The sequence below is a fragment of the Lolium rigidum genome, chromosome 2, assembly GCF_022539505.1.
Source record: "Lolium rigidum isolate FL_2022 chromosome 2, APGP_CSIRO_Lrig_0.1, whole genome shotgun sequence".
In the NCBI taxonomy this organism is placed as follows: Eukaryota; Viridiplantae; Streptophyta; class Magnoliopsida; order Poales; family Poaceae; genus Lolium; species Lolium rigidum.
The window spans coordinates 40,153,710-40,168,160 of NC_061509.1; the positions used below are offsets into that span (position 1 = coordinate 40,153,710).

At 42.8% G+C, this 14,451-nt stretch overlaps 1 protein-coding gene across 1 annotated transcript; it reads right to left on the bottom strand.

Annotated features, from left to right (window-relative positions):
• Positions 1-2,827: 2,827 nt before the first annotated feature.
• Positions 2,828-14,236, bottom strand: LOC124689559. The gene is made up of 4 exons (XM_047223071.1): positions 14,030-14,236; positions 13,121-13,850; positions 11,987-12,080; positions 2,828-3,087 (listed from the first exon to the last, which is right to left on the bottom strand). The coding sequence occupies exons 1-3, from the start codon at positions 14,234-14,236 to the stop codon at positions 12,034-12,036; spliced, it is 984 nt and encodes a 327-aa protein (XP_047079027.1). The 3' UTR covers positions 2,828-3,087; positions 11,987-12,033.
• Between the last annotated feature and the right edge of the window lie 215 nt (positions 14,237-14,451).

The following is a 14,451-nucleotide window of genomic DNA, read 5'->3' on the forward strand; positions in this document are numbered from 1 at the left end:
CCAATGTAACTTAAGTATATATAATATAATAAAGCAAAGCAAATAGATTGTTGCTACTAGAAGATCGATCAGGATCAGGCTTCTCTTACCCATGTTATACATGGCAAGATAGCTAACTTTGTCTGCTTGTTGCACACTACTAGCAAAACTAGCTAGAAAGCACAAATATTCGTCTATAAAAAAACCATACTACTATTTAAGCCCGAAATTTCAGAAATTGAATTTTTAAAAATAGAAATGCAAGTACGCTCAATTCGATCAACCTACGAGTGTGGACTTTTTTAGGATGAGCTACATAGCTCAGTTTTTGAAAAATTAAAAAATGGCATTCTAAAATTTCAAGAAAATCTTAAAGAAAGATCTTCATGTAGGCAATATGTACTTGTATCATTGTGTAAAATTTTAACTCGAGATGTCATATATTCGGGGCTGCACAAAATTGTGACAGATTTTGAGATTGTGAGAGTTTGCAGTGTTAACTATTATAGATTTCAGAATTTGTGATTTTTGCACGGCCTCGAATACATGGTATTTCAAATTGCATTTTTCACGTTGGTAAAACACAAGATTGCTACATCTAAATTTATTTTTAGATTTTTAAGAGAACTTCAAAATATCTTTTTTTTTCTTCAAAAAATGAACTACATGTAGCTGGAAAACGTTCGTGGTGTCTAAGGAAAACTGATCCAACTATACTACTACGTTGCTCAGAAGCCAAGGAAAACTCATCCACCATGTACAACCAACTATACTACTACATTGCTCAGAAGCCAAGAAAAACTCATCCACCACCATGTACAACTAACTATACTACTAAATTGCTTTGGAGCGCATACAGATGCAAGATGCCGAAAACGAGGGACGCGAATGAACCACGTATAAAGGTCAGGAAGTCGTACAGAAAACCAAGTCGTCCTTTCGGTGGTTTAATGCTTGATTGGCTAGTAGTAGTTAACTAGGCTGCTGATCTCCTCGAGGCTGCCCTGTTTGTTTTTCATGGCACGTCAGCAATCCATGGGGCAATCCATCCTATCCGTCTAGAGAAGCAGCTAAGGGAAGAAGAGAACCGTTTGATCGAAACCTCACCTGATTCACTCGGAATTCCAACCTGTTTTCCCTCCAAAACAAGCCTATAAGTTGGAGGCCATGCCAAAGCCGCGGGCGGCATCGCGTGCGTGACTTGTGACTTTGGCGAGCCGAGGCGAGGTTGAGGTCGAGGCCATGATGCTCCGCATCGATTGGGCGGCTACGTAGCGATGAACACTCCCCGTCTTCGTCCAGCTCCATGGTTGCAGCGGCAGCAGCAGCAGGATGTACGGTGACTCTCTTGTACTAGCTTACTCCGTTTCCGTCTTTCCCTTGTTAATTTTGTTTCCAACTCCATGGTTGCTTACTCTCTGCTCGCACAACCGTGAATTAAACACATCTACTGGCGGCTGTATCAGAGCTATGCTCTTCCTCTCCAAATCGAACTCAAGAATTCCAACCAATCCCAGCAAGCATCCAGTAACGCAGGCGAGCGCTCGTCTATGCTGTGGGTCGTCTTGGTCTGCCATTATCAAGACCACCTGGAAGTGTTGGACGTCTTGGGCACTGGCCCGAAGCACCGCGCCGTGGAATCCAGGGTGGCCCAAAAACCCTGGGGGAATGGCAATATGGTGATGTCCGGCGGTGACGGGATCCCATACCAGCACCTCCGAGTACGAGGCCATGGCGGCTGCTGGCGAGCCAGAACCTTTCATCGTCGAAGTGCAAGGAGAAGCGCCCAGGCGGGACGCGATTGGGGGCCTCCATGGTAGGTTCGAAGCGGAAGTCGTGCAAACACATGTCGAAGAAACCGAGGAGGGGAGGGTTGCGGCGGTGCCGTAGGCGGAAGCGACGGAGGAATTGGGGATCAGAGACGAGACGGCGCCAGCGACGGGAGACGAGGGAGGCGCGCGGGAGGGATGAAGGCAGCGGGGGCATGCGGAGGAGGATCTCTTCGAGCAGGTCGTCGTCTTCGAGTGGCGGCGTCGCCGCCGACAAGTCGTGGTGGCGGCGGAGACTCGCCGTCATCTCGCCCTTCTCTTTCCTCATCTCACGGCCTCACACTGCTGGCGGCGCTTACTGAGTTCTCGATGCACAACTGGATGAGCGCATGCAGCTAATAGAAGTTTGTGAATGTTAAACCAAAGGCGGTTATCAATGCATAGTAGAAGTTTGGCCTTGGTTCATCTATTCAAGTCCTGATCACACCAACCAGATTATTCATCATTTTACAAGGAAGAAGTGAGGCATTTATTTCTTCAAAACTAATAAAATAATCCAAAATTTAGGCAAGCGCTCCCCAATTTATTAAAGAAAAAAAGGAGCAATTGAAGAATTAGAGAAAGATCTACAAAAGGAAATTCACTCCGTAAACCAGAGACTTAATATTTCTAGCTACACAACTCAAAGAACTCTAAAAGCCAGACCTGGTTCAGTCTGGCAGCTATTTATGCAGTGGCAAAGGCAGGAACGATTCAACATACAGGAGCTTCTTCCCAACTCCCAGGTCGGATTACTGATGCGATTCAACACTCAGTAGTCAGTATTTAGCCACTAAATATCAAGCTCGGAGCCAGATACAAATTCAACCAAAAGTAAAAAAACACACAAAATGGGACATCAAGGAACATATGTAGACACCCGGCATTGAAATCTCCACGCTTGACAACACAGAAGGTAATCAAAAGCACACACTCAATTGTACGCAAGAGTTGACAGGTCAGCATGCCACAAGTTCACAACAGTTGATGAATGTCTATGGAAATGAGATAACGGACGGAAGTTAGCAAATTATAAGCGATTAATTCCTCCAAGTGCATGGTCAACGCACCACAAGTAAAGTACTAATTAATCAGAGCAAGTCAATGTGCCTACAACCTTCACGACAATTGACGGATATGAGATAATAGACAGAAGTTGGCAAATTTAGTGATCAATTCCTACAAGTGCACTTGAAAGCTACATAGAGGGTCGATCTCCGCGCCGAGCATACAAATGGAAGAAATTACCCAACAGCCCATTTCTGCATCTCAGCCACCAGAATGTTATTGTAGTAGATACCTGCAGAGAAAGTAATATCGTCAGCCAAAGAAACTAGAGTTCACAATTTCTGTATGACTCAAAGAGAAAACATTAGCTTCACAATTCTTGGAAATTGTGCCAAAAGCTCCAAAGTTGAATTGACCAAGCAGTATTAGAAAAAATCAATATCGGAAACAGAGAACATCAGTAGGTAATTTTTAGTCTGGTAGTACACTTTCGACTCCAACTATTGTAAGATTTTGGCTACACTGGTCTGAGTACAGACCAAAAGAGGGTCTCCTGGAGTAGGAATCATAAATTCTGGCTAGCTCATAGCCAACTTACAGAAATGTACGAGCTAGCTAGTCACTAACAAAACGAATTTTATCAACTTCTTGAGGTAAAAGCCTCAGGCAAGGGACCCTGTCTCATCTTACTAATTGATACATCACAATCCAAAATTACTGCTATTTTTTACTCTGCACAGCATTAAGAAGTATTTTCAGCACTACATTACTGGTAACATGCTAGTAAAATAATGCATGTTACTAGTTATCTAGTCGTGTCATTTCGATCCCCTGTTTGGTATGAAGTATTAAATATCCATGGTGGCTAAAACTGAAATATTAGACTGCACATAAAGCATAGCTACATATAGTTTGGACCGGCCAAATTATACTATTGGCTAATGCCCAATTAGATATATATGAAAATCTGGTGGATAACAAGCGACATGCTGAGAAAATGTTTAACCAAACAGCCTTAAACCAGAATTATGGTCGATAAAACTAAAATGACTCCAAGCAAAACGATAAACAGAGGTATAAGATTAGCAAAGGCATACTCTTCAAGTATTGTGTCTATCTTTACTTCACTAAGGTATTACGATGATCCAGAATAAGCAGGAATGTCAAATGGCAAACACTATAAGTCTGTATGAATAAAGGAAATATATGAAAACAAATGCTTGATTAATGCTACTTACAGCATGCACATACATACTAGGACTTGAGATACACAAAACAACGAAAAAAGAGTTAAAGGTGATGCAGCAACGAGTAAATAAAACTTCCAAAGTAGAACAAAAATATATTCCTGAGAGCATAATTGTCATTCTTAGTGTAATATGTTTGTCCAGAATATGGTTAACTGTGGTATAACTTTGATGCTTTTATCTTTGATATTCTTTACTTCTAGACTTCCCATGAACTTCAGAGGTGCCTGGGCATTTATGTTTTGCTGTACAAATACGGGCAAGCGAGATACGACTTTATCATATCTTTTTATGAGCATTACAATCCTGCTGATAGATATGTTTCATGATGCTTACTATTAGTTTGTTGGTATCTTTTTCATGATTGACACAACTATTAGATGACTTTATTTGCATTTATCTTATTATGAATTGCTTAAGTATTCGTCCATATAATGAGAATATTTACATCATATGAGCAAATGTGTTCATGAAAGTTCTTTTATCGCACTCAGTTGTTAACTGAATTGCTTGAGGACAAGCAATAAGCTAAGCTTGGGGGGAGTTGATACGTCCAAAATATATCTACTTTCCCGAATATTTTTGCTATTGTTTTGCCTCTAATTTGTGTATTTTGGATACAACTAACACGGACTAACGCTGTTTTCAGCAGAATTGCCCTGGTGTCTTATTTTTGTGCAGAAAATCAACTTTCAGGAAAATCCCCAGAAATGATGGTATGTGTCTTTTCTGATGGACAATCATACTGATGGAGGGATGGGCTCTCTCGGTATTCACACATGAACATTTTTTTGTGATTCTTCTCCTTGATGAACTATGATGGTATGTGTCTTTTCTCTTCTGACACGTAATTCTTCTTCGTCATGCAGCTGATCCAGAGGCATGTGTGCGTGACTGCAACCAGAAGCGGAGCCACAATTGACGCCAAGTTACTTTGAAGAGACCTGAAGAGCCTGTCGATCATGGGATGATATGATGATGATGTTGAACGGCTGTGATTGTAGCAGCAATCAATAAACTGAATTTATGTGGCTGTTGCATATCAGTACATAAGGCATACTATAAACTGAGTAATGTTCATTTCGCTCTGATTTACCTATCCATGGCCTCGACAACAAACTGCATTATTCATCTTTCACTTTTTGCCAGGAATAGGCAAGACAACGTTATCTGTTCAGAAGCTAACCCATAGAATATTTTAGAACTAAGCCATCTCATCAAGCAATCTAAAATTTTAAGCAACTCATCCACAACTTCACACCCAGAGCATCTCAGAGAAACCAAAATATCAATGAAACACGTAGCAAATAGCACCAGGTACGGAGGTGCAATTCATTCAACATTCATTAGTCAGAATTAAGCTTCTAAATAGTAAATACTGAGCTCGGAACCAGACAGTAATTCAACAAACAGACACACAATGGGCATCACGGAACGTAAGACGAAACACGAAATCTCCTTGCCTGATACAACACTGAAACTAATCAAACACACACGCATAGACTAGATTGCTTAAAAACCATCAAGGAAATGAAATGAACCACGAGCTTAAATCAGGTCAATATCCTTCTTGGTTCTTGCCGAGTTAAGGAACATCTAAATTAGATGATAGATGGGGGTTCACAAATCCACTTCACAGCTCATTTCAGCATCACGGCCACCTGCATGTAACTCTAGAATCTAGATACCTGCGGAGAAAGCAATACCCTCAGTCAAACAAATTTGTACTATGCTTCCAGGAAAACCCTCTGGAAGTTTCTCTCAATTTGTTTATGACTCAAGCAATAAACATTAGGTTTCACCATTGCAGAAATTGTGTCAAAAGATCCAAAGTTGAATCATCTCAGCGTTATAAACATTATTAACATATGAAACAGAGAATAATATTAGTGTAGTGGCACACCTTCAACTTCTAATATTAGCAGTTTTAGCTACATCTGGTCTGAATAGAGGCTATAATAACAGTGGGCACGTCAGGGCCTCATGGAGCAGGGAAACAGAAACCTTTTACAAATGTATTAGCTAGCTAGTTACTGACAAATCAAATTCTATAAAATTCATGCAGTAAGTCGTAAAGCAAGAGGTCATGGCGCCATGCATCATCTTATCAACTGATACTTCCACTGGTGACTGGTCCACAATGATTGTCATTTTTTTCACTCTTCACAGCATCAAACAATAATTTCACACAAGTTAGATCGCAATAGACTAGTACGTATAAGAAATGTTCTTAGAGAAGAGACAATTTTTCATGATAGATCTAGTAATGTCATTTTAATCACGTGTTCAACAAGAATTGTTACACATCCATGGAGGCCAAAACTGAATAAACTAGAATGCACACAAAGCATAGCTACATATAGAGTAGACCAACCAAATTATGTTAGTGGCTAGTGGGCGGTTACAGATTTATGCTGAAGGGGTCACCAAGCAGCAAAATAAACAATTGACATACGGTATTTAAATTTGCTAGCTTGACACAATGATGTGAACATCGTTCCATCAACCCAATCATTGGGAATGGGAAAGTAGCTTGGTTTTGTCATCCGAGCATTGTAAATGAAGGCATGCTATTACCTGCTAGCATAGACACTTTCAAATGGATGCCAATGATGCATGGTGGTTAGGGGAAGTCTCTTGAACTGCAGTGAGTCAAGCTGAACCATGAAGACACCGACACCGGACGACAACAACACCACATTGTTTTCCTCCGCTAACCCCGTAATTTGTAGGAAGAATTTGCTCTTTAAATCAGGGATGATTAGCTTGTCTAGTTCAAAAGTTCTTGCCAGCATCCACGAATCAACACCTTCACAACTGGTCTTCCTCTTCCATAACTGGGCGCTGCCACCTGACGCTGACAGAGAGACCATACCAAGCCCACCACCATCTGCTCGCATAACTGAGTAGAAGCGACTGTGCTCGGAATCCAAGCTGGCAGGCAGAGGTATCACTGCTAAACTCTGCCTGCCAACATCGAACTCAACGATCCTTGCAGGCGCCTCAAGCCGAATCAGCAACATGTAAAGGGAATCTCCAACAAGCACAGCAGGCTTGTTGAGATCAATCCTGCCCCAAGATGGAAGCGGTGTTGTGATGAGATACCACAGACCGGTCTCCGACGAGTAAACACAGGCGACCACTCCTTGTTGCACGTCAGTTCTTACCAAGACCACCTGAAAGTGGTCTGTGTCTCCCACGACGGGGGCAGCGCGAAGCACCGCTCCATGGAAACTCTTCTTAGCGAACCCTGGGGGAATGGCTAGGCGGTGCTCGTGGCCATTGAAAGGGTCCCACACCAGGAGCTCTTCGGTCCCCTGAAATGTGCGGAGCATGAGTAGGAAGCCATGGCGGCATCCGAGCAACTCGAAGCTGCAGTCGCTGGCATCGATCGGAAACTGGAAGCGGCATTGCGGGACACGATTGGGGGGATCCAGAGTGGGCTCGAAACGGAGCTCGTCGCCATCTCCCATGAAGAAACCGAGGAGGGGACGGTTGCGACGGTGGTGGATGCGGAAGCGGCGGGAGAAGCCTGGGTCGGAGGCGACGGTGCGCAAGCTTTTGCAGACGGCGGAGGCGCGGGGGAGGGACGACGGCTGCGGTGGGAGGCGGAGGAGGATCTCGGAGACCAGGTCGCCGTCTTCCAGCACCACCGCCGCCGCCGGCAACATCTCGCCTGCTCAGAGCTCACGGGAAGAAATGTGGAGTGAACGCCACAGCGTGGAGTGGAACTGACCTAAAGCCAGTGCCAGTGAGACTAGCCCACTAGAACAAAGCCCAAGAACTTCCAATGTTTGCCTATCTTTGTGGCCCACTAACACACACATGCAAACACACGTTTTTTTTTGTTGCTGTGCCTGCGGTTTCAGCCACATTTCAATTATATACTGTACAGACCAAGATTGTCCGTGTAATAGAACAAATTTTTTTTTTTTTGAGAAACACAGTACAAACGCAGACGCTCACATACACGCGCATACACTCACCCCTATGAACGCACACACGCACACCCTACCCCTATGAGCACTTCCGGAAGACTGAGCCGGCGGATTGGATCTTGAAATTGACGAAGTCACCACAGGCGCCTCGCTGTCGACGGGAACGTCGTCTCCCACTGAATGAATATTCCGCCTTTTATGAGACAAACAGATGTCAAACCTGGGGTTTGAACTCTGGTGGGCTGGGGATACAACCATCCTCCTAACCACCCAACCTTAGGTTGGTTCTCAGAACAAATATAATTTTGTCCCCCTGTAACTAGTTTTTTTTTCTCTGGAATGAGCTATGTTCCACTGGACAAACATTTGGTAGCTTGTAAATTGCCTGGAAATATTTAATCCCCAATTGGTTTTTCTCCCTACAGCTCTACAGCTAACCTTCATCATATAAATAGCATTGTATCAGAACTGCATTCAGTTTTCTTTCTGCATCAACACAGACAGCTTCATAGTGTCCCGTCTACGAAAACATAGATGCGCAGCATCCGCCTATGTCATCAGTTTAAGATCAGGTTGTTTTCACGGTGAGTGATGCTGCACCATCAGGACTATGTATTCAGAAACTTGTTAAGAGCAAATTTTAGATCTCTTGAGACACAAACAAGTTGATGACTCGACGGTAAATATTAAGGAAAGGAGAGCGAGGGGAAGAGGGGGAAGCCCTCGGCCTGATCATCCAATTCGCTCCGATGATCCAGGCATGGTTCAGTAGTCAAAGCAACTTCGTCACTTTCGTGTACCCATCTGACGGCAGCTATGGAATCATGGTGTAAAAATTTGCTAAAATGATTAACAAAAAAAATTATTTACAAAATTTGTTTTACTGGTATGTCATTTGTATCAAAGCTGCATTCTGTTTTCTTCCCACATCAACACATGCACCTTCATATGGGCTTGTCTAGGAGAGAGAAAGCATGTGCTTGTCTAATCAGTTTAAGATCCAAGGATATTTTTCTAGTGAGTGATGCACCAGCAGGTGTTATGTTCAGAAACGAATACCATGCCAAAATTGGCTACAGGACACTACCACTTGAGCATCATTCACTCACCAAAGCACGCCGCATGATCAATTTCATATAATAGTTGTGAGATCACAGTGATCAGATTTGCTGTGAACTCAAATGTCGATATTGCCCTCGGATGCAAAATAAGAGCTCGCACACTGAAAATTATGAGTCTCACCAGTGAATGCACCAGTTCTAAAGAAGCAATGGTAGCTGGTAAGAAGTCGAGAGCAGCCGCCATTGCTGCCGTGTGCATGCTCCTCCTCATCATGCTCCCCAGGATTATATGATATGATCGTTCAACGGCTGTGATTGTTGGAGCAATCAATAGAATGGATTATTTCTTGTTTCTGTGCAAGTTAGTGAATCTCACCTGATATTGATACCTAAAGGCATACACCCATAATACAAAATGTAAATTTGGCTTTGGTTTGTCTTACTATCAAAAACATAATTGAGAGGAAATGCATATGTTAGCCAAATCATCAAAGCCTTCGCCATGGCTTAGAGAAATGCAGCAGAAGAACATTCCTGGTAGCAAAATAGCATCATTCCTTCCTAATGACGAACAGATTACCATACTATCATTTCTACTGAACAAATATAGATTCAACTTACTGAGTTCTCGATGCACAACTGGATGAGCGCATGCAGCTAGCTCAAGGTAGATGCAAACATAATCAAATAACTACTGATAATAGAAGTTTGTGAATGTTAAACCAAAGGCGGTTATCAATGCGTAGTGGGGAATCCATGCTACTACTTACTGCTTTGGCCTTGGTTCATCTATCCCAGTCCTGATCACACCAACCAGATTATTCATCATTTTACAAGGAAGGAGAAGTGAAACATTTATTTATTCAAAACTAAAAAATACAAAATTTAGGCAAGTGCTCCCCAATTTATTAAAGAAAAAAGGAGCAATTGAAGAATTACAGAAAGATCTACAGAACGAAATTCACTCCGTAAACCAGAGACTAATATTTCTACCTACACAACTCAAAGAACTCCAAAAGCCAGACCTGGTTTAATCACCTGGTTTAATCTGGCAGCTATTTATGCAGTGGCAAAGGCAGAAACGATTCAACATACAGGAGCTTCTTCCCAACTCCCAGGTCGGATTACTGATGCGATTCAACACTCAGTGGTCAGTATTTAGCCACTAAATATCAAGCTTGGAGCCAAATACAAATTCAACAAAAAAGTAAAAAAACACACAAAATGGGACATCAAGGAACATATGTAGACACCCGACATTGAAATCTCCACGCTTGACACAACACAGAAGGTAATAAAAAGCACACACTCAATTGTACGCAAGAGTTGACAGGTCAGCATGCCACAAGTTCACGACAGTTGATGAATGTCTATGGAAATGAGATAACGGACGGAAGTTAGCGAATTAAGCGATTAATTCCTCCAGGTGCATGGTCAACGCACCACAAGTAAAGTACTAATTAATCAGAGCAAGTCAATGTGCCTACAACCTTCACGATAGTTGACGGATATGAGATAATAGACAGAAGTTGGCAAATTAAGTGATCAATTCCTACAAGTGCACTTGAAAGCTACATAGAGGGTCGATCTCCGCGTCGAGCATACAAATGGAAGAAATTACCCAACAGCCCATTTCTGCTTCTCAGCCACTAGAATGTTATTGTATTAGATAACTGCAGAGAAAGTAATATCGTCAGCCAAAGAAACTAGAGTTCACAATTTCTGTATGACTCAAAAAGAAAACATTAGCTTCACAATTTTTGGAAATTGTACAAAAAGCTCCAAAGTTGAACTGACTAAGCAGTAGCAGTATTGTCTGAGTACTATTGTAAGACTCAAAGAGAAAACACTTTCGACTCCAACTATTGTAGTAAGATTTTGGCTACACTAGTCTGAGTAAAGACCAAAAGAGGGTTTCCTGGAGTAGGAATCATAAATTCTGGCTAGCTCATAGCCAACTTACAGAAATGTACGAGCTAGCTAGTCACTAACAAAACGAATTTTATCAACTTCTTGAGGTAAAAGCCTCAGGCAAGGGACCCTGTCTCATCTTACTAATTGATACATCCTTCGATCCAAAATTACTGCCATTTTTTACTCTGCACAGCATCAAGAAGTATTTTCAGCACTACATTACTGGTAACATGCTAGTAAAATAATGCATGTTACTAGTTATCTAGTCGTGTCGTTTCGATCCCCTGTTTGGTATGAAGTATTAAATATCCATGGTGGCTAAAACTGAAATATTTAGACTGCACATAAAGCATAGCTCATATAGTTTGGACCGGCCAAATTATACTAGTGGCTAATGCCCAATTAGATATATATATGAAAATCTGGTGGATAATAAGCGACATGCTGAGAAAATGTTTAACCAAACAGCCTTAAAACAGAATTATCATAGATAAAACTAAAATGACTCCAAGCAAAACGATAAACAGAGGTATAAGATTAGCAAAGGCATACTCTTCAAGTATTGTGTCTATCGTTACTTCACTAAGGTATTACGATGATCCAGAATAAGCAGGAATGTGAAATGGCAAACCCTATAAGTCTATGAATAAAGGAAATATATGAAAACAAATGCTTGATTAATGCTACTTACAGCATGCACATACATACTAGGACTTGAGATACACAAAACAACGAAAAAACAGTTAAAGGTGATGCAGCAACGAGTAAATAAAACTCCCAAAGTAAAACAAAAATATATTCCTGAAGCACGGCAAAGGGTTAGTTCATTTGCTACTACTTAGCATGACAGTAGTCTCTCTCTGAGCAGGGACGAACATATGCACAATAGAGAATGAGGAACGGTTCCAAGTCATCGGTCATTGGAAGGTCTAGAGTGAAAAGAGACTACACTAACATAAGGAAAGGATAGCACTACATTATTTGATGGAACAGATCAGATAACTCAACATACATGCAGAAGATAAACTTACCTGCCCAACCAGTACACCACGACAGAATATCTAACTGGACAATCCTCTTAAGTATTGTGCGGAAGATCAGTTGCATCATGTCCACCACCATTGCCTGTTTATGCAAGCATAAGAAGTCAAACAACCAGTAACAATCCAACGAAAAACCAAACTCATAGCTGCAGTTTGAAAAACACAACAGTTTTGATACAGCATTAGGAATAGATAAATAAACTAAACGTCTACACCTACCTTCAAATTTATAGAATACATTTAGAACAGTATATACTGATGAACATTGTAAAAATGTAGACCGTGCACACTCAGACTATTGCTGGTCAGAACAGAAAAGTTTGATTATTAAGCTTGTTCATTGCCATATCAGAAAAAAGAAATACTAATAAATCATAGCAAAAAGTGATCAGGAGTTTTCAGATGAAGTTATCTTCAAATATTGTTAGCACTAAAATGAAATGAACTCTATTTATTAGTTTTCCCATGTACAAATGGACTTGCCACTTGCGATACACTATCTGAAATGTGATAGAATGATGAACTATTCGTAAATTTCAAACAAATTAATCATTGCTGATTTAAGATTACTAGCAAGATTAGCAGAGACAATCATACTGAATGAAAGAATTAGAATTAGCTCTAAGATTACAAATTTATGTATTGATTGAAAGGATTTTCATCGGGATCTCAAAGGATTCGCAAAACATGACTTGCACAATTTGAAGTAAACTGGTGAATAGAGAAAAAACAATGACTTGATACTTAATAGTTAATAGTATCAGTTCTGAAAGCAACCAGCAGCAGACTTTGATCAGTTAGTCCTTACTAGCAACAATAATGTGGCATGATCTAAAATATATCATGCACAAAACTCATAACCAACTTCAGGTCAGCATTTCGGTGAGCTATGTCCTAGTACTAATTCCAACTGTTAATATAAAGTTACGTTATGTTTTTTAGTTGCACATATTAGGTTATCTCTAGCACAGATAATCGAACTTGGCAAGCTCTGTATGTGAATATAACTAACCCAAATTGCTTGCATTATGACTAATTATTCACAAACCACAACCAACAAATTAAACCAATATAGAGAAGCTGTAACAGATAAGACGCAAGGACCAAGGGCCAGTATCATACTTGGAAGGTAGAAGCTCATGTAGGGCAGCACGCTAAAGTATTCTCCGGGCTCATCAACCTTCTTAACCTGCCCAGAATTGAGCTTGATCATGAATAAGCCAGCACCTGAGCAAACGAAGATGACACCCACACCCTCTGCAAAGCCGACCACGGATAGTTCGTCTTCAGGATTGGTAACAGGTATTGCTTTCTCCAACTCGATGACCCTGTATTGTACCCATTCTGCAGTTTCTTCTGTATCCATCTTCTTTGACCACGTATGAAGGGTGGAACCTTGAATGCAGGTAAAGCCCAGTGAAGTGTAGTTCTCCATTGCCGTGACAGCAATGCCATACACGTAGGGTTGCGGCGGGTCAATCATGGATAAGCGGTCCTTTCCCAAGTCATACTTGACGATTGCATTACCCCAGCGAACCGTGAAGTAGACTGCATCTCCGACAAGGGCGCCTCGCCTGGGCTGGAGATAGGGTGTGTAGAAGCGTCCCAGGAGTCCCTGTGCACGTGCCTCTCGGATGTGCCGGGCATAGATTTCACAAGTGTTGTCAAGACATACTGGCGAGCTCCACTCACCCGTCTCTGATGAGTAGACGCTCGCAACTATGATGTCCTTGTGGTCATGGGTGGCGGCGAAGACGACGCGGAAGGGGCCGCCGTGGCAGTCGAGGTGGTCGCAGCCGTCGGCGGCGCAGAGCACCGCGGCGGAGTAGATGAGCCAGTCGATTTCCTTCGGCTCGGGTGGCAGACAGTGTCGGTCGCCCGTGACGGGGTCCCAGACGAGGAATCCCGGCAGCATGTGGATGAGGACGCGGCCGTGGCGGCAGTCGAGGGGGCGCGTGCGTCGGCCGTCGGAGCCAGGGTGGGGGAATTCCGGCATCGACGTGGTAGAGGAGAATCGAGCAGGCGGGTCACCATGAGGCGGTGGAGGAAGCCGAGGAGGGGAGGGGCGCCGTGGAAGTCGCGGTAGCTGCGGCGGAAGCCGGGGTCGCAGATGACGCGGAGCCACGGCTTGCAGACGAGGGCGGCGCGGATGAGGTGCTCGGGCTCGTCCGGCGGGAGGCGGAGGAGGATCTCGGCCGTGACGTCGTCGACCAGCGGCGGTGGCGGCGGCGGCGCCATGCTACGCTCGTGGTTTGGCTGGGATTGGGGAATGGTCCGTCGAGAGCACTTTGCCAGTGAAATTAAAGCCCAAGAGTTTTTATTTTTAGATAATTAAAGCCCAAGAGTTTTTTGCAGAGAGAAAGGAAGCCCACGCGTAGGGGCTCCTATTGGGCAATTCCTATTTGTCGCCCGTTGCGTCGGTTAGCAGAGCGACGCGTACCCCTTCGATGCAA